Raw genomic sequence first — 20,343 nt, 5'->3', positions numbered from 1 at the left:
GCTCAGTGAACTGCAGGTGGAGGAGCAGTTGTGGAGGCAGGAGCAGGAGGAGATGATGTGCCATGAACTTTTGCAGGACCTTTTTCACCAGGGGATGGATTTCCTTTGGCTTTTATTGAATTGTGAGGGGTTTTTCCCCCTCACTCTTTTGTACAAGCTCAGGAAGGACTACAGCAAGTCAAGCCTGGCTTGGTTTCACAGGGTTGTCTAGGGCTGGCAGCACTGGTTGGAAAGTTTATTGCTTCCTGTTGTGAGAGCCTGGAGAGCTGCGATGAGTTTGCAGGACAGACGTTGGGTACCGCTAACAGCCGCTGTGACCCCAGTGGGTGTGGTGGGGGATGGCCTTTGATTCCTGTTGCTCCTCCAGCTACTTCAGGAAAGGGAAGCAAATAGAGTGGGGAATAATTGGTCCATCTGACCTCTGCTATTGAGGCAGATGCTTTCTTTGGAGCAGGAACAGACACAGGGGGGAAAACTCATAGAATCATAGAATGGTTTGGGTTGGAAGGGACCTAAAAGAACATAGAATCATGGAATCAGTCAGGCTTGGAAGGGACCACAAGGAGCAGCCAGTTCCAACCCCCCCTGCCATGCCCAGGGACACCCTACCCTAGATCAGCCTGGCCACAGCCTCATCCAGCCTGGCCTTAAACACCTCCAGCCATGGGGCCTCAACCACCTCCCTGGGCAATCCATTCCAGCCTCTCACCACTCTTACGCTCAATATCTTCCTCCTCATGGCCACTCTGAATCTCCCCACCTCCAGCTTTGCTCCATTCTCCCCAGTCCTGTCATTCCCTGACAGCTAAAAAGTCCCTCCCCAGCTTTTTTGTAGACCCCTTTCAGATGCTGGAAGGCCACAAGAAGGTCACCTCACAGCCTCCTCTTCTCCAGACTGCACAGCCCCAACTCTTTCAGTCTGTGCTCACAGCAGAGCTGCTGCAGCCCTCTCAACATCCCCATGGCCCTTCTCTGGACACATTCCAGCATCTCCACATCCCTCTTGTCATAGGGGCTGCAAACTGGATGCAGTTCTGGAGATCATTTAGTTCCAGCCTCACTGCCATGGATGGCAGAAAAAAAGCATGTGCCTTTGCCAGCACCGCAATCCTGTCCAGTTCTGGGCTCCCCAGTTCAAGAGAGAGTCCAGCAGAGGCTGTAAAGCTGCCGAGGGCCCTGGAGCATCTCTGTGAGGAGGAAAGGCTGAGATCTTCTCAATGCTCAGCAAGAGCTAAAGGCTGGGGGGCAAAAAGATGGAGCCACAGTCTCATCAGTGGTGCCCACTGATAGGACAAGTGGCAGTGGGCACAAAATGGAACTCAGGAGGTTCCATCTGAAGATGAGGAGAAAGTTCTTTGCTGTGAGCATTCTGGAGCCCTGTCCCAGGCTGCACAGAGAAGTTGTGGATTCTCCTTCTCTGGAGAGATTCAAAACCTGCCTGGATCTGTTCCTGTGTGACCTACTCTAGGTGATCCTGCCCTGGCAGGGGGGTTGGACTTAGATGATCTTTCGAGGTCCCTAACATTCTGTGGTTGTGTGGTTCTCCTGTGGGTGTCCCTGCTTTAGCAGAAGGGGTTGGATGAGATGGTGTCACAGGCTCACAGGATGCTAGGGGTTGGAAGGGACCCAAGGAGATCATCCTGTCTAAGCCCCCTGCCAGAGCAGGACAATGCTATCTAACACAGGTCACACAGGAACACATCCAGACAGGCCTTGAAAGGCTCCAGAGAAGGAGACTCCACAACCTCTCTGGGCAGTCTGTGCCAGTGCTCTGGGACCCTTACAGTAAAGAAGTTCCCCCTTGTGTTGAGGCAGAACCTCTTTTGCTGCAACTTACACCCATTGCTCCTTGTCCTGTCCTATCCCAGGGAGCAGTGAGCAGAGCCTGTCCCCCATTCCTGGCAACCTTCAGATACTTATAAACATTTATCAAATCCCCTCTCAGTCTTCTCATCTCCAGACTAAGCAGCCTCAGGTCCCTCAGCCTCTCCTCATCAGGCAGCCCTCCAGTCCCCTCATCATCCTCATAGCCTTCTGCTGGGCTTCACTTGCTTCAAGACCAGATGTCCCCCAGACCCCTCCATCAGACAGGATTGCTGGGTGTATAAATAACCCTCAGGGTTAGAAACCAAAGCATCTGGAAAGACCCCATGGGACAGGGACCATGCTGAGCTGCCTTTTATCTCTGAGTTGTTGCCTGTGGTCCTGCAGACCCTGGAAGTTGTTCTCATCTAGTTATTTTTAAATAACTAAGAATACTTCTCTGCAGCTTCATCCTGCACCAGCAGGAGTGGGTGGAAATGTCACCACAGTTCTTTGATGGGAACAAGATCTTGGTGGCTATCCCTCAGGTCTGATGGATCTCACTGGGAATGGCCTTTTGGAAGCAGATGGTATGACATGTTCTGGGTACTCATTTAGGGAGATGCATTCAAGGACAATGTGGTAGTCACTGGAGGTGTTCAAGAACAGACTGGATGAGGCACTTAGTGCCATGGTCTGGTTGATTGGACAGAGCTGGGTGCTAGGTTGGACTGGATGAGCTTGGAGGTCTCTTCCAACCTGGTTGATTCTATGACCCACTACACTGTCTGCAGACTTGAAGTACCATGTGGGCAAGGAGGTGCCTACCCAAAACTTGATGCTTGCCACTGCACAAGGGAGGTTATTCTGCCCCTGTACTCATCACTGCTCAGGCCATACCTTGAGTGCTGTGTCCAGTTCTGGGCTCCTCAATTCAAGAGAGATGTTGAGGTACTGGAACATGTCCAGAGAAGGGCAACAAAGCTGGTGAGGGGCCTGGAGCACAAATCCTATGAGGAGAGGCTGAGGGAGCTGGGGGTGTGCAGCCTGCAGAAGAGGAGTCTCAGGGCAGAGCTCATTGCTGGCTACAACTACGTGAAGGGAGGCTGTAGCCAGGTGGGGTTGGGCTCTTCTCCCAGGCAAGCAGCAACAGAAGAAGGGGACACAGCCTCAGGTTGTGGCAGGGGAGGTCTAGGCTGGATGTTAGGAGGAAGTTGTTGTCAGAGAGAGTGATTTGCATTGGAATGGGCTGCCCAGGGAGGTGGTGGAGTCACTGTCTCTGGAGGTGTTCAAAATGGGACTGGCTGAGGCACTTAGTGCCATGGTCTGGTTGACTGGGCAGGGCTGGGTGCTAGGTTGGACTGGATGATCTTGGAGGTCTCTTCTAACCTGGTTGATTCTATGATTCTATGTGTTGGTGGCAGACATAGGTGCCAAGCACACGAGTACAGACACAAGTGAGTTAAGGCGGAGTATGGTATGGCTCAGCAGGAGCTGGCCCTGCACAGGCTGATCCTCTGCAGTCCTCCAGAGTCACGCAGAGGGAGAGAAATTTGCTGCTGTCCATATGTTGAATCTTAGCATTGTAGAATGGTTTGGGTTGGAAGGGTTTTGCTTTAAGGTCATCTGTCCAACCCCTCTGTACTCAGTAGGGACATCTTCACATCTTCAATTAGAGGAGGTTACTCACAGCCCCAGACAACCTGGCCATAGTTCCAGGAATGGAGCATCTCCCACCTTTCTGGACAACCCAGGACAGGGTCTCACCACCCTCAAAAATGTCTTCCTTATCTCTAGTCTGAATTCCCTCTTTCACTCCAAATCATCACCCTTTGTCCTGTCACAACAGACCCTGCTAAAAAGTACGTCTCCAGCCTCCTTTGAGCACTGAAAGGCCACCAGAAGGTCTCCCTGGAGCCTTCTCTTCTCCGGGCTGAACAACTCCAACTCTCTCATCCTGGCCTCACAGCAAAGGGCTTCCATTCTTCCCACCATGGCTGTGGCCTCCTCTGGCCCTACTCCTACTGGTCTGTGTCTCTCCTGTGCTGAGGACTCCAGCACTGGCCCCAGGTGGGGTCTCGGCAGAGAGGGGCAGAGAGGCAGAGTCCCTTCCCTTCAGCTGCTGCCCACGCTGCAGGGGATCAGCCCAGGGCACGGCTGGCTTGGGGCTGCGAGTGCACGGCGCCGGCTCACCGCCAGCTTTTCATCCACCCCCACCTACAGAGAAGCCCAAACGTTTCTCTGTCTGCTCCACACTCCTTCCCCATCCTTCACCTGCTCTCCACCAGGCTGGAGAGATGTTCACCACGTCTTCCAGAAGAAGCCTGTCCTGGGCTTGCAGCACAGTCAGGAGCTCCAGAGTGGTTTTTTTTTCTCCCTAGTGAGCCTTGCCTCTTTTTTTCCCTTATTATTTACTTCTTTTCCCCCAGCAACCAGGGAGCTTTTGCCAAAATGTGTTTTCCACATGTTCCCTGTTAGTCATGCTCCTACCAGCCCCACTAGCTGATGCTTTTCATTTACTTCCAACCAGCTCAAGAGCTCAGCAGCAAAATTCCAGGCAACGTTCCTAAAACCAGCCCCGGCTGCTTGTTTGGATTTAAAACCAACTCCCCCCTGCCTCCACACGGCACCTTCCCTCCTTCTCCCGAGGCTTGCAGAGGGAAAGAGGGACCAGGAGCGGGTGGGACCGGCGGCAGGGGCGCAGGCAGCTTGGGCAGGACCTCCGGGCGATGAGTTCGCGGCCACCACAGAGGTGGGGTTTCAGAGCACGTTAAATACCTCCCCGGAGCTGCGGCTTCCAGCTGCCGGGACGTGGCCGGATGGAGGCAGCAGGAGCTGATGCGGGGCAAGGCGGAGGGCTGGAGGCGCAGGAATGTCGGCGCAGGAGGGAGAGCTGCCGCAGGAGCACCAGGACTCTGCTGTGAGTAGATGTCCGTTGTTCGCCCCGCGGCTGCAGCGGCGCTGCGGGAACCCAGCAGAAAGGAAGAAGGTCCCCCCAGCACTGATGGCTTCTTCCTCTCGAGTCTTCTTCTTTTTTTCCCCCCTTTTCCTTCCTCTGCTCACAGCAGACTCAGGCTGTAGAGTTTTCCCTGTTCCAAGCGCAGTGCCTGCGATTGCACGGAGGGACCCGCGGGTTTCCAGCTGCCCAGGGCAGCGGTGGAGTTCCGGAGGGCTTGGAAAGCTGTGTAGAGAGGGATCTGGGGGTGCTGATCGATACCTGCCTGAACATGAGCCAGCAGTGTGCCCAGGTGGCCAAGAGAGCCAGTGGCATCCTGGCCTGCATCAGCAATGGTGTGGTCAGCAGGAGCAGGGAGGTCATTCTGCCCCTGGACTCTGCACTGCTTAGACCACAGCTTGAGTGCTGTGTTCAGTTCTGGGCCCCCCAGTTTAGGAGGGACATTGAGATGCTTGAGCGTGTCCAGAGAAGGGCGACGAGGCTGGGGAGAGGCCTTGAGCACAGCCCTACGAGGAGAGGCTGAGGGAGCTGGGATTGGTTAGCCTGGAGAAGAGGAGGCTCAGGGGAGACCTTATTGCTGTCTGCAACTACCTGAGGGGAGGTTGTGGCCAGGAGGAGGTTGCTCTCTTCTCTCAGGTGGCCAGCACCAGAACAAGAGGACGCAGCCTCAGGCTATGCCAGGGGAGATTTAGGCTGGAGGTGAGGAGAAAGTTCTTCACTGAGAGTCATTGGACACTGGAATGGGCTGCCCGGGGAGGTGGTGGAGTCGCCGTCCCTGGAGCTGTTCAAGGCAGGATTGGACGTGGCACTTGGTGCCATGGTCTGGCCTTGAGCTCTGTGGTAAAGGGTTGGACTTGATGATCTGTGAGGTCTCTTCCAACCTTGGTGATACTGTGATGCTGTGTGATAGATGTGGTGCCAAGGGACGTGGCTTAGCGGTGGACTTGGCTTAACAGTTGCACTTAACAGTCCTAAAGGTCCTTTCCAAACCAAACGATTCCATGAGAACATGGAGCCAACAGCTCGTTCCTGTACGTGGCTACATGCACTGCTTGAAGTGCTGCTGGGGGGGTGGAGTGGTCCAGCTTCTCCTCTGCAGCTCTTCTGGAGTGCAGCTTGTCCCCTGTGTGCCTTTCCTATGCAGCATGTCAGCGAGTCTGGAGGTGAGGTGTGAGGATGGGTGACTGAATGAATGGCTTTCAAAGCCACAGGGATCTCTCCAGCAGACAATTTAGCTTCGTGAACCTTCGTGAATCAAATTCAGTTCCACACAAGGGGCTGCACTGTGTATTTTTGCCACTGTGTGGAAGAGTTAGATCTGAAACACAGGGAAAAGGCAAAAGCTCACTTTCTGTGCTTTGACAGCTGGCACTGGGAGGAGATGAGACATGGTCTTCTCCGGGTACCGTTCTATTCACTAGCAACAGTGATGTGAACCAATTGTCCCTGGGAAGCTCATTTGTCTTGTAATTTACATGTGGATGTGGTGCTTAGGGACATGGTTTAGTGGTGGACTTGGCTGTGTGGGCTTAGTGGTTGAGCTTGATGATCTTAAAATCCAGCCTAAATGAGATGGTGCAGTCACCATCCCTCGAGGTGTTAAAGAAAAGCCTGGATGAGGCACTTAGTGCCATGGTCTGGGCAGGGCTGGGTGCTAGGTTGGACTGGATGAGCTTGGAGATCTCTTCCAAGCTGGTTGATTCTATGATTCTGTGATGGAATGCAAAATATAATGGTCTACTATCCCCTCCCAAGCAATTAGAGACACTGGCTTTCAAAGAACCACACTATGAGAGTTCAGTGAGTCTCAGAAAGCACTGCAAGTTTAACTGAAGTGGTTGCAGGAGGAGTTTTTAAACTCATTTCCTTCAGCTCCTGCTTTCAAATCCAGTGCCACTCAGTTGAGTGGACACACAGGGGTCACGTCACAGTGGGCTCATATGTACAGGCAGAAGCAGGGTCCCAGGGGCACAGAAACATCCTGATGCTGTTTCCTGCAGATGTGCATGCAGATCCAGATGTGCCCAGAGAGCTGAGCTGTGGCAGCAAGGGCAAGGCTAAGAGCTTGGGCTGGTGGCTGGTATCCAGAGGTGGCCTTGTCAAAGCAGCAACCCCTGCCTTCTGTATTTTGCATGAATCCCTTGATTCAGGAGGTTTGCTCTCAAGCAGGGATTTTGGGTGCTCCTTTCCAAAATGTGTCTCCCAGAGCAGACAGTGGGTGGATCCATCTTGGATCCATCTCAGGCAAAAACCTTGAATATTTACTCCAAAAGCCATCATTACCTTGGTCAGACCCTGCCTGCCCCTGCAAACAGCTGGCAGGAGGTGAGCCTGAGCTTTGGGAATTGTGTCTGAGTAGCACTTGCTACTCAAAGCAGCAAATTATCCTTGGTGGTGCTGAGCCTTTAGGTGAGCACTGAAGTTATGACAGAAGTGGTGTGTAGGACCTTTGAAACCTGTGTTTCAGAACAGTTTGGAGCTTGTAGCTAATTGGGGATGCAGGTGGGAGCTGGTGGGACTGGCCAAGCTGGGGCTGATTTGTGCTTGATCCAAGCCCCAGCCCAGCCTTGGCTGGACCCAGGTGCCTCACAGACAAATCTATCATGTTCCATAGCAAAACATCACCACACCCAGCAAGGTCTTCCCTTCCCAGCCCCTCTTCAGCTGCAGCTTGGCCAAGTGCCCAGATTAATCCTGCAAATCACTAACACCCCATTTTACCCAGATCTGAATGGGGACATAAACCTGAGGAAGGGTTAAAGGCACTTCAAAGTTAATCCACTGAGTCTAAAGAAGCCAAAAGCCACTCAGAGGGATGGGCTCCCCATCTCACCCCTGAATAATCCCAGCTTTCCCAGAGTAAAGCTCTTCTGGGTGTCACACCCCACATTCTCCTGCAGTGGGTGAGTTGTCCTATCTGTAGCAGCATTTTTCGTCCTGCATCTGGGTCGAGGCAATGCCAAGCACAACTCCAGGCTGGGCAGTGAGTGGCTGGAGAGCAGCCCTGAAGAGAGGGACTTGGGGGTGCTGGTGGATGAGAAGCTCAACAGGAGCCAGCAGTGTGCACTTGCAGCCCAGAAAGGCAACCAGAGCCTGGGCTGCAACAGGAGAAGTGTGGTCAGTAGGGCCAGGGAGGTGATTCTCCCCCTCTACTCCACTCTGCTGAGACCCCACCTGGAGTACTGCATCCAGTTCTGGAGCCCCCATTACAAGAGGGATGTGGAGATGCTGGAGTGTGTCCAGAGCAGGGCCAGGAGGATGCTGAGAGGGCTGCAGCAGCTCTGCTGTGAGCACAGACTGAAAGAGTTGGGGCTGTGCAGGCTGGAGCAGAGGAGGCTCCCAGGTGACCTTCTTGTGGCCTTCCAGGATCTGAAGGAGGCCTACAAAAAAAGCTGGGGAGGGACTTTTTAGGCTCTCAGGCAGTGGCAGGACTGGGGGGAATGGAGCAAAGCTGGAGGTGGGGAGATTCAGAGTGGCCGTGAGAAGGAAGTTCAGCATGAGAGTGGTGAGAGGCTGGAATGGGCTGCCCAGGGAGGTGGTTGAGGCCAGGCTGGATGAGGCTGTGGCCAGCCTGATTTAGGGTAGGGTGTCCCTGCCCATGGCAGGGGGGGTTGGAACTAGATGCTCCTTGTGGTCTCTTCCAACCCTGATTCTATGATTCTGTGATTTGTCTGGTGACCATTGGGTCCAAGGCATCACTTCTGGGGCAGCAGGTGGGGATCTTGGTCCCAGAAGTTTTGAGGGCTGTTGTTCTTCATTAGGTAAGTTAAGGGCAAGGAGAACTCCATCTCTTCTTCTGGCTTACTACCCAGCCTGGAGTCAGCAGTTTCTTTGCACCCTGCCTCAGTTTCTCCAGCTACAGGACAAGAATAGCAGCATCCACAGAGTGCTCCTGCAGTCTTGGTCTGCCGTGTGAAGACTTGGAGGTTTGGGTTCACAGAGGATTTGTTTGATCTAGAAATAGCAGGGTTAGAAAATTCCATCTGCCTGCTCTTGAGAGCCCTCAGCAGCAGAGGAATTCCACTGCATCTCAAGCCTTGGACCGTGCTGATACCTCCCGGGGCAGCCTGAAGGCGAGTGCTGAGCAAACCAGAGCTGGTTGGCTCCTGTCCTAAGAAGCAGCATGAGCAGAATCACATTCCAGAAAGTCTCAAGATGGAGAGCAGACTAAGGCCTGTTTCTCCTCTTGCTGCCACGTTGGGCTGTGCCCACAGATGATGCTGGTGGCTGCTCCCACAAGGTGCCTGGAATGGGTGATGGGCTCAAAGCCTATCTTGTGCTGTGGAAAGCCGAGGACATAATTTTGTGTCTCCATGTAAAAGTGCTAAGCCAGGTGAGGACCAGACTGTGTCCTTCCTGATTATCTACCTCCACTCAGCACAGAAGGGTAGGTTTGATGGCCATAGTCATTCATGTGCACTCCCAGCCCAAAGCCAGCCATGTCCTGGGCTGATGCCCAGCACCGTGGGCAGCAGGTGGAGGGAGTGGATTCTGCCCCTCTGCTGAGACCCCACCTGCAATGCTGAGGCCAGCTCTGGAGTCCTCAGCACAGCTGACAGCTATGATGGGAGGGCTGGAAACCCTCTGCTTTGAGGCCTGTCTGAGACAGTTGGGATTACTCAGAGATACCTTCTGGTGCCCTTTCAGTGCTTAAAGGAGTCTGGAGAGAGACCTTTTAGCAGGGCCTTTTGTGACAGGACAAGGAGTGGTGGTTTGAAACTAAACCAGGGAGATTTAGACTGGAGAGAAGGAAGAGATTTTTTACACTGAATCTGGTGAGACCTTGTCCCAGGTTGCCCAGAGAGGTGGGAAGTGCTCCATTCCTGGAACCATTCCAGGTCAGGTTGTGTGGAGCCGTGAGCAACCTGCTGTAGTTGAAGATGTCCCTGCTGAGGGCAGTGGGATTGGACTAGATGACCTTAAAGCAAAACCTTTCCAACCCAAACCATTTTACAATGCTAAGATTCAACATACGGACAGCAGCAAATTTCTCTCCCTCTCCTTGATTGTGGAGGACTACAGAGGAGTAGGTTGTGCAGGGCCAGCTCCTGCTGAGCCATACCATACTCCACCTTAACTCACTTGTGTCTGTACTCATCTGCCACCAACACATCTACTCTTTCTTCTGGGTGCAGCGGCAAGCATCAAGTTTTGGGTGGGACTGGTCTAGCAGATGCCTCATTTAGTGCCTGGCACCAGGTGTCTGTGTGGAAACAAGGTGAGTATGTCCATTAGGAGCTGGAGGATGATTCAGAGGAGGCATGCAGGGGAACAAAGAGGATAAGCCATCACCCTCACTGTAAAGTTTCTCCTCACGTCGAGGTGAAACCTTCTATGTCCCAGTTTGTAGCTCTTGCTCCTTGTCTTATTGCTGCTGATCACCAAAAAGAGCTTGGCCCCAGCCACTTGGCACTCATGCCTCAGATACTTGAACATGTTGATCAGATCCTCTCAGACTTCTCCAGACTGAACAGCCCCAAGGCTCTCAGTCTCTCTTCACAGGGGAGATGCTCAAGTCCCCCAGTCATCCTCATGGCTCTCCACTGGTCTCTCTCCCCGTTGTCTCCTGAACTGGGGAGCCTAAAATTTGGCACGGTATTCCAAGTGTGTCCAACCAGGGCAGAGTAGAGGGGGAGAAGAACTTCCTTAGTCCTGCTGGCCACAATTTTCTTGGTTGTGGTTATAACAAGCTCTTCCTCCCCAGCTGCCCAGGTCTCCTAATACATGCATGGTTTTCTCTGGAAGCTTCTCAAGGTTTATTTTCCAAGCAGCCTGCATTTGATTAAATGTTTGTTTTGGTTTGTGTTTTCAAAGGGCACTTAAAAGGGCCATCAGCCTGTAAACATAAATATTCCCATTCTTTCCCTGATTCCTTGCATTTTTCTGGGCTTGCTCATGAAAGATCTTCCAGCCCTGCAGGTCTCTCTGATGTGGGCTTTCAGCTCAGAATGATTTAATGACCGTGGTGTCCCTAGGTTGATGGTTGGACTTGGTGATCTTAAAGGTCTTTTCCAACCAAAAGGATTCTGATTCAGAAGGTTGAGGCCATGGCATGCAAGCAAGAGATTATTACTGGTTAAGCACTTGGTTGTGTGTTGGTGGCTTCTGTGGTGCCTTGTGTTCATGTGTTAGCCACCCAAACCCTCCTTGCAGCTGAGCAACATCTTGAGTAGGCAGCAAAGTGGGTAATGGTGACTCCAGCAGGCGCTGGGGCTCGTTGTGCCTTTAATCTGTGTTTATGTGGTACCAGCAGGCAGGTCTGCCTGTGACTGTGGTGGTGTTGCACATCCCCATGCTGGCTGTGGCTTGTGCCCCAGTGCTGGGCTCTGATGGTCAGCCCCTTGCCGTGGTCTCTGACAGGTCCTGGGGAGATGGGCGGCAGCACTGAAGGGTGTCTCTTGGAGATACAATCGGAGAATCATAGAATGGACCTCAAAGATCATTTAGTCCCAACCCCACTGCCATGGGCAGGGACACCTCCCACTAGATGAAGTTGCTCAAAGCCTTATCCAGCCTGGTCTTAAACACTTCCAGGGATGAGGCATCCACAACTTCTCTGGGCAACCTGTTCCAGTGTCTCACCACCCTCAGAGTAAAGAACTTCCTAATGTGCAATCTCAACCTACCCTGCTTTAGTTCAAAACTATGTGTCCCCTCATCCTTCACCACAAGCCCTTATAAAAAGTCCCTCCCAGCTCTCTTTTAGCTCCTTCAGTTACTGGAAGTCCACTATAAGGTCTCCCTGGAGCCTTCTCTTCTCCAGGCTGCACACCCCTAATTCTCTCAGCCTATCTTTGCAGGAGAGATGCTCCAGCCCCTGACCATCTTTGTGACTCCCTGCCTGTAACAATGATTTAATTTATGTTAATCATAAGATACAATTTCACAATTCCTCTATTTCACTCAAGTGCACTGAAGTAGTATGGGCAGCTCTAGAACTGCAGACTCTCTTGCAAAGATGTCAAATATACTGCTAGGGACTTTGGAACACAGAGACCACCTTTGCTTTAATTCCCCCTTAATATCCACAGCTGCTAGCTAGCAACACTGGCAAGTCTAGAGGGGACTCCCCTTGCACTGCAGAGGGAAAGAAATGTTTCCTCTGTTACTACTTGTGTAGCCCATTAGTCTACCCAAATTAGGTCACAGCTTATTTTCTTCAGCATTCCCAAAAGCTAAAGGACAGACATCCCCCCACCCCCCACCACACACTCTCTCAAAACCCCCAACCCAGTTCAATGCAGTTCATCTGCATGGCCAAGTCACAGCCACATCTCTGACTGCAGTCACTGATGCTGACTTACAGCCGAGGTTTGCATTTCTCCCTCTGCCTGCAGGTTATAACTGAGTAGCCCTTATGACCAACATGAGCTGGAGCTTTCTAACCCGCCTGCTAGAAGAGATTCACAATCACTCCACCTTCGTGGGGAAGGTCTGGCTCACCGTGCTCATCGTCTTCCGCATTGTCTTGACGGCGGTGGGGGGAGAGTCCATCTACTCGGATGAGCAGAGCAAGTTCACCTGCAACACCAAGCAGCCCGGCTGCGACAACGTCTGCTACGATGCCTTCGCGCCGCTCTCGCACGTCAGGTTCTGGGTCTTCCAAATCATCATGATCTCCACCCCGTCCGTCATGTACCTGGGCTACGCCATCCACAGGATCGCCCGCTCGGCCGAGGAGGAGAAGAAGTTCAAGGGCTTCAAGAAGAAGAAGCAGTTTGCGCTGAACTGGCAGGCGGTGCGCAACGTGGAGGACGCGATGGAGGCCGACGAGGAGGACCCCATGATCTCCGACGACACGGCGGAACACGAGAAAGCCAAGGCCAAGCCCAAGAGCAAGGAGCCGCAGAAGCACGACGGGAGGAGGCGCATCCAGCAAGAAGGGCTGATGAAGATCTACGTCTTCCAGCTTCTCACCAGAGCCTCCTTTGAAGTCTGCTTTTTGATAGGGCAGTATTTGCTCTACGGGTTTGAGGTAGAAGCTTATTACGTCTGCAACAGAGTCCCTTGCCCTCACACTGTGGACTGCTTCGTGTCCCGGCCGACAGAGAAGACCATCTTCCTCCTGGTGATGTACGTGGTGAGCTGCCTCTGCCTACTGCTGAACATGTGTGAGATGTTTCACCTGGGCTTTGGCACCATCCGAGATGCCATTCGCAACCGGAAAATCAACAGCTTTAGGCAGCCTCCTTACAACTATGCCTACCCAAAGAACATCTCCTGCCCTCCTGAGTACAACCTGGTAGTGAAATCAGAGAAGTCCACCAAGATCCCCAACAGCCTGATGGCTCACGAGCAGAACCTGGCTAATGTGGCTCAGGAGCAGCAGTGCACCAGCCCAGATGAGAACCTGCCAGCAGACTTGTCCACCCTTCACAAACACTTGCGAGTGGCCCAGGAGCAGTTAGACATAGCATTCCAGAGCTACAGCAGCACCCAGGGCAACACCCAACCTTCTCGAACCAGCAGTCCTGCCTCGGGTGGCACGGTGGTAGAGCAGAACAGGGCCAACACTGCCCAGGAGAAACAAGGTGCTAAACCCAAGGCCTGCCTGGAGAAAGGGAGCTCAAGCAGTAAAGATGGAAAGACATCTGTATGGATATAGCTTCATCTAAGAGGAGACAGGGCAGCCTGAGGGGGGCGGGGGTGGGTATTTTGGTTTGGTTTGGTTTTGAGCTCGTTTCACAGGCACAAGTTTTTATTTGGAAGTCAGGAGAGAAAAGCAATTCCTGACCAATTTAATGCTGTCTTCCAGTGCGTTGCTTAAGACACATTTCTTCCATGTCTCCAACGCCTTCTCCAGTTGGGAACCTCCAGTGTGCAACAGCAAACCCCTGGCATTTCCCACCCCCTTCAATCATCACTGGAGCTCCGAGCACAGACTGGACAACATGTTGTGAAGGGCGGTGGAGCTGCTGGTGGTTCAGGAGAGAAGTCAGACTGAGAGTGAGCAGCTTCCCCCCTGCATGGCAAGACCAGAGGTCAGGCAGTGTTCAATTACTAAATATCCTTAATCCAGATTAATTTGTGATCCCTCGAGAAGGAAACAACTGACACATTGCAGGAACCTTGATGACACGCTTCCAGCTGATGTCCTCCTGAAGAGGATGCTCCAGCAGGCATCATCTGACGCTGTGAGCCCCAAGCTGGCACCCACATCAGGTCATGGGACAGAAACACAGCGAGCATCTTACCCAGGGAGACCTAAAAACTCAGCACAGGGCTGAAGGTTTCTTGTCTTTGATTCCTCTGCGTTGCAGCAAGAAGCAAAGGTGATCAAATACTTGGCAGTGCCACTGCCTTGTACCGGTGCCTGCGTAGCGCTCGCTGCAGACGTGGTGGGAACTGCTCCAGCTACCAGAGTTATTAACAAACTGCTGCTTCACATCATCAGAGAAGTGCCTTTATGCAACCAGGAAAACAAACCCACCAAGCATTTGGACTTGGTACTTTGGTGGATGTCAGTAGAGGTTGAAAGATGAGCATTGGGAAGTTTGGTTTTCTGTCGAATCAATCCCTCATAAATGGTGGCAGAGCTGTGCAGGGTGTGGACGTGGGGGCTGAGTAGCTGTAAGTGTACAACAGACACACACATGGACATGTGGGTGTGAACAGAGACAGAAATGCAATATCAACCCTCTGTTCATTTTGCAGCCTTCCACCTGCCCTGGGAAAACCCAGCTGCTCCAGGATTGTGGTGAATCTCATCCTGGAGAAGTCTTTTGGCCTTCCAGCCTCTCCTGGGGAACTGGCAGGTTTCACACGTTTGGGGGGCTTAGAAGACCTGGCTTCAGTGGGGACAGGGACAGAATGGTAGCAGAAAGGTTTGCACTAGTTTATGGGGAGCTTTTGGAGCTTGGCTTGGTTTTAGGGGGGTTTTCATGCAGCTACAGGAATCTGGGGGCATGTTAAAACCAAGCTGCTGAGCTCCAAGGCTCCTTGTAGTGCTGAGGACATGCTTTGCCAGGCTGGTTTCATCCTGTGTCTCTTGCACAGTTGCAGGGCTGTGGCTTTGCTCCCTTCCACTAACACAAAGTAGAAAGAAAACTTCATCACTGGGAATAGTAGAGACTGAACCCAGCCCCTCCCCCACTGTGCCATGTCTCAGAGCAAGTCTCAGCCCTGAGATGTTCCCAAGTTGCCTGTGGCAGATGTTCACACAACCTCCCAAGAGTCCAGTGGTTGATTGACCACTATGGAGAACCCAAACAGGCAGAGCCTTCATCATCAAGCATAGTGCAAAAGAGGTAAAACTTAACTGAACACAGGACCATCCCTGGCCTCAGCTGTTCTCTGAGGGCCATGTCAACCACCCAAAGTGACAGGCAGATCCCTGTGCTGGTATTTCTTATCCACTGGATCTTTGTGGGGCATCTTTTGCATGTCCTTAAGATTGATCTCTGAAAGCCCTGAGGGTGTCTATTCCCCAGGCAGATGGGTCTGTTGGCCAGTCTTAGGAACAGGCAGAGAACTTGGGCATGGCCTTCAGCCCCTGGGAAGCTTGACTGAGCTGTGCCATGCTATTGGAGGACAGTGGTGGCAGCAAAAAGAAGTAGATTTAAAAAGAAAGAAAATAAAAGAAACATCTCATGGGGGCTTTAAAAGAAAGCAAAGAAACATCCCATGAGGTATCCAGTTGCAAATATTCACTTTGGATTTATGTGATGGTCTGGGGAGCACCTTCAGGCTTGTTCCTGGTCCTGCTGAAGGCATTGGTAAAATGCTCAGAGTGCTGCCTGTGTTTGCTCACAGAGATCTCCCCTTTGAAAATGGACAACCAAATCCAGGAGGAGGATCTGTGCATCCTTCCAACAGCAGTGGTCAGTAGCAACACACATGTGTCACATGGAGGGGTGGCCTTCCTGCTGTGAATTTTACCTGAAAGGCTCAGGAAGTTCACACCATGGTGGTGGGGACACAAACATATCCAGTTGTGCTGTTTGTCCTTGTCCCTTGTGTTCTCCTCTTGGGCTGGGGGTGTGCAGGAGAGGCTGGTTGCTGATGGTGCTTATGAAGATCAACGCATGCAGGACCACAGCCCAGGGCTGCTGTGGAAGAGAGCAGAGGGGCTCCTGGGTGGAAATTTACAGAGGTCCAGGGCAAAAGCTTGTTCTCCACACTGATGTGACTTCTTGTTTATTGCCAGTTCTGTGTCCCATGGGAAACAGGGGACATGATCTCAAGAAAAGGATGGAAGCTCTGAGGAGAGCCATGGGTGGATGCTGCCTGAGTTTTTCTGATCCCTTTTTGATAAGCAGCAATATCACAGCCCAGGAGAAACTCCATTCCATACAACACTTGTGCAAGGGTCTAGACTTTGGATTTCTCTTGTCCACACCAGGGACACCTCCCTCAGCTCCAGACATGGCCTGAGTGTTTCCCAATGACTCAGACTGGCCCCTCAGCTCCTGCTGACCTGCAGATTAACCAAACACAGGGATGGGTATGTTCTTCCCTTGCTCTTGCTTCAGGAAACCATTTCGGCCTCAACATGGGAAAAGAGTGGGGGCAGATTTTAGGCCAGAAACACCCCTGATCAGAGGGACCTAACTGAATCATTAGGCCATTTTATACAGCAGGGCTTTACCTCCTTCCCCAGCAATGTTGCTGGTCAGTGCCCGATGGGAGGAGATCCCTGGGCTCCATGGCTGCAGGTTCAGAGACGCTTAAAGCAGTAAGGCTGGAAAGGACCATGGATCTTCTCCCCTCTTGCTACCATCAAGTGCTTCCTTAATGGCTAATACAACCCCCTCCCCCCCCCCACACACACTGCAACTATGACATCCCCTGTCCCCAGCATCTCATGTCCTTGGTGGCTGCAGAAGATCCTGGGTGTTTGAATCACAGCAGTTTGAAGCAACCTTTTGAGATCGTCTTGTCCAAACCCTCTACTAAAGCTGAGTTGCAAAGGATCATGTCCAGGTGAGTTCAAAATCTCTCCAGAGAAGGAAACTCCACCACCTCTCTGGGCAGCCTGGTCCAGTTTTCTGGCACCCTGAAAGTAAAATTTCTCCTTATGAAGACTGTTTCTGCCTTCCTCTGCAAGTCTGCTTTAAGCCAAACAACTCCAGTCTCCTCAACCTTTCTCCAAAGGCTGCTTTCCTAGCATAGTTTTCCTTGGTGTCTTTGAAACACCAACAACCAGCCCCTGTCTTCCCAGAGGTGTGGCAGTCACCTTCCCTCTCTGCTCCTCACCATGCTCTCATTTGCCAGCACAGTCATCTCCAAAGCCCCATTCTCTGCAGGCCTGGGCTTTGTTCCCCGCTGCAGATGTGTGCTTGTACAGTTGGGATTTTCCTGCCCTCTTTTCGACTGCCTCTTTGTTTTCACATACAGTGCACTAAGTGGGTTTTGAATGATCTGTTGGTCCTGCAGCAGATCTGCAGCCTCCTGGCTGGTGTCACCATCACATTTAATACGCACACACTGTTGTCCATAGTGAGAGTCAGTAATTGCTATATTGATGAGTGCTAGAGCCAGGGCAGACTCTTGGATGATCAATACAACCTCCTTGTTGGGCAGGGAGACAGGGCAGCCACTCTCTCAGCCATCCTTCCAGCCAGCCCTGCTCACTGACCAGGCTTGAAATATTTCCTTGCATAAAATGCTTGGTGAACAGGAGCTGCTTATGCTTTTCTGTGCTTTCCAAGTGTTTTTGAAAGGGACAGAAGCACAAGGGCATAATCCCAGCAGGATTGCTCCAGTGTCATGGGCTGGTAGGACAGAGGCAAAGTTGCCTGCAAGGTCCCAGCCAGCCTAGAGGACATTGCTGACTCCTGTGTCCCTGGGAAAGAGGATCCCATCTGAGCTGCATGCAGGAGCTGGCATGAGTCAGCTCTAGAAACACAAAGAATTATTATGATTATTACTCTGTATACTGAGTTGCTCACTTCCCCTCTTCCTCCTCCACTTGTTGGCCTCAAGCCTTTAGGATATTGCCTCTTTCCATCGAGTCACTGCCACAAAGGCGACCAACACACATTAATGTCTCTCCAGGAGCAACTCCTTTCAGGCCAGCAACAAAAATCCTCCAGAAAGAGATTCCCAGGAAGGGATGCCCTGTCCAAGATGGCTTTTAACACCTTCAGAGAGAGATGCCTCCTCCCTGGAGGCATACAAGCTCAGGCTGGACAGGACCTTGACCAACCTGGAGGGTTGGAACTAGATCATCTTTAAGGTCCCTTCCAACCCAAACCATATGTGATTCTTTTATCACATCAGCTTTGAAAGGAGGAGGAGAGAGAGGCAAACTAAGCAGAACCACAAGAGGAAAAAAAAAACAAACAGCAAACATCAGAAGCATTACAAATGAAACCACAGACTCAAGAAGTTTCAGTTAGACCACAGGCAGCCTCAGCCACGGAAGAGACACCAGCAGTACAGCTACTGCTTTGCTTTGGTTTTGTGTTGGGTCGTCGTTGCTGTGTTTCTCTTTGCAGGCTGGCAGTTTTGTTCACACACAAGACAGGTTTAGCTTTGCTGCAGCTGAACTAATTGTAAATCTTGACTCTCTTGCTAAACTTGGTCAGATCAAGTGCCCACAGATATTTCTACTCTTAACCATTCAGGGCCAGGAATGTCCCACATGAAATCCAGATTACCTTGTTGCTTGCATTGCATTCCACTGGGAAATACTTGAACTTAACTCAAGGCTGTGCTGTTATGAAGTTTCTAGGATTGTTCTTTTGTTGTTGTTGTTAATTCTTTTTTTCATGTACTGACTGTATTTGTACTAGACCTTTTGTTTTGTTTGTTTGAGTCTGAGGTTGAATCTGTTAAGTATTTTTCAGTGTAAATGTTACATCTGGACTGTAGATAGAGCATTAAAGCAGCGGTCAAAAGAGACAGCTACATCAGGTCAGGTCTTCCACTGCCTCTTCCACATCCATTACTAATAAAACAGAATAAAACTGACATTTTGTTACAGTATGCAGCGGCTGTGATGGTTCTGTGAGAAGGGCACCCAGTGCTGATGACAAGAAATTCTTCCCCCTCTATGATTTGCCTGCTTTAGCCATCTAAGAGCTCTGCCTTCCCAGATATGGCCATAAATCACAGCAGAATAGTTTTGCCTTAAGAAGCAGTTGACCTTCTGTTTGTTTGGGATGTGTTGTCTCTCTGATGAATCACTGCCTACAGTTCTTCAGGCACGGAGCTAAAAACTGCTTAGGAAATCCTGTACTTGGCAAAAGCAAGGAAACTTTGCAGAATCCAGGAGGAATTGATGATTCAAGCTGAGCGAGTGATGAGAAAGCCTCAACGACCTCAAGCCTTGCTCCTCCCATTAAATAACAGGCATGGTCACTCACAATCCCTGTCCAAAGAGTCTGCAGGAGACAAATTCTGGGCAGAAATGTCCAGATTTTTATAGTGTTTTGTTTTTTTTTTAATTTGTGGTGTTTTCACAACTTGTTTGGCATGAGTGGGACCAGCTCCCACCAAGAGCAGAGCCAGTGGCATCCTGGCCTGCATCAGGAATGGTGTGACCAGCAGGAGCAGGGAGGTCATTCTGCCCCTGTACTCTGCACTGGTTAGACCACACCTCGAGTGCTGTGTTCAGTTCTGGGCCCCCCAGTTTAGGAGGGACATTGAGATGCTTGAGCGTGTCCAGAGAAGGGCAACGAGGCTGGGGAGAGGCCTTGAGCACAGCCCTACGAGGAGAGGCTGAGGGAGCTGGGATTGGTTAGCCTGGAGAAGAGGAGGCTCAGGGGAGACCTCATTGCTGTCTACAACTACCTGAGGGGTGGCTGTGGCCAGGAGGAGGTTGCTCTCTTCTCTCAGGTGGCCAGCACCAGAACGAGAGGACACAGCCTCAAGCCAGGGGAAATTTAGGCTGGAGGTGAGGAGAAAGTTCTTCCCTGAGAGAGTCATTGGACACTGGAATGGGCTGCCCGGGGAGGTGGTGGAGTCGCCGTCCCTGGAGCTGTTCAAGGCAGGACTGGATGTGGCACTTGGTGCCATGGTCTAGCCTTGAGCTCTGTGGTAAAGGGTTGGACTTGATGATCTGTGAGGTCTCTTCCAACCCTGATGATACTGTGATACTGTGGTAGTGTAGAACAGGATCCTCTAACAAGTTCACAAGGAAGGTCAATTGTCAGAAGCATTTTAGCCTCATTGGTCAGATCTGTTGCGGTGCTACATAAAACACCCCACGAAAGGAGAAGTGCTAAGTAGCAAGGTGTGCTTAAACCAGCAAGGTCTGAGGAATAAAGTCACCCTTCCTGCTGGCTGATGGTTTTATGGAATCATAGAATTGTTTAGGTTGGGAAAGACCTTTGAGATCATCATTTCCAACTGTTAGCCTAAGACTACCATGGCCACTAAACCATGACCCCAGTTGTAATGTCCAAAGTTTCATGAACCCCACCAGGGCCAGTGACTCCACCACCTCCCTGAGCTGCCTGTTCCAGTACCTGATCACTGTTTCAGCACAGAATTTTTTCCTAATATCCAACCTCAACCTCCCCTGGCATAATTTTGGGCCATTTCCTCTCATTCTATCATCTGATACTAAAGACTCCTTGTAAGCTCAGCTACCACTTTGCTCTACTTCTGCATCCAGCCTGTTGTCCTTACCATCTCTC

General features: G+C 51.5%; 1 protein-coding gene across 5 annotated transcripts in view; it reads left to right on the top strand.

Moving 5' to 3' along the window:
• The window catches only part of GJC2 (gap junction protein gamma 2), a 43,276-nt gene extending 29,025 nt beyond the window's left edge, over window positions 1–14,251 (top strand). For 4 of the 5 annotated variants that reach the window (XM_064162396.1, XM_064162397.1, XM_064162399.1 and 1 more), the window contains one exon: window positions 12,097–14,251. In XM_064162396.1, the coding sequence (XP_064018466.1) occupies window positions 12,117–13,364 (1,248 nt within the window). In that variant the 5' untranslated portion in view covers window positions 12,097–12,116 and the 3' untranslated portion in view covers window positions 13,365–14,251. Of the gene's footprint in view, window positions 1–4,487; window positions 4,724–12,096 lie in introns of those variants that run through there. The other variant, XM_064162398.1, reaches the window with a different exon arrangement.
• The last annotated feature ends 6,092 nt before the right edge of the window (window positions 14,252–20,343 follow it).

Source organism: Pogoniulus pusillus, chromosome 23, assembly GCF_015220805.1.
Source record: "Pogoniulus pusillus isolate bPogPus1 chromosome 23, bPogPus1.pri, whole genome shotgun sequence".
Classification (NCBI taxonomy): domain Eukaryota; kingdom Metazoa; phylum Chordata; class Aves; order Piciformes; family Lybiidae; genus Pogoniulus; species Pogoniulus pusillus.
This window is presented reverse-complemented; position numbering and strand designations above follow the sequence as displayed.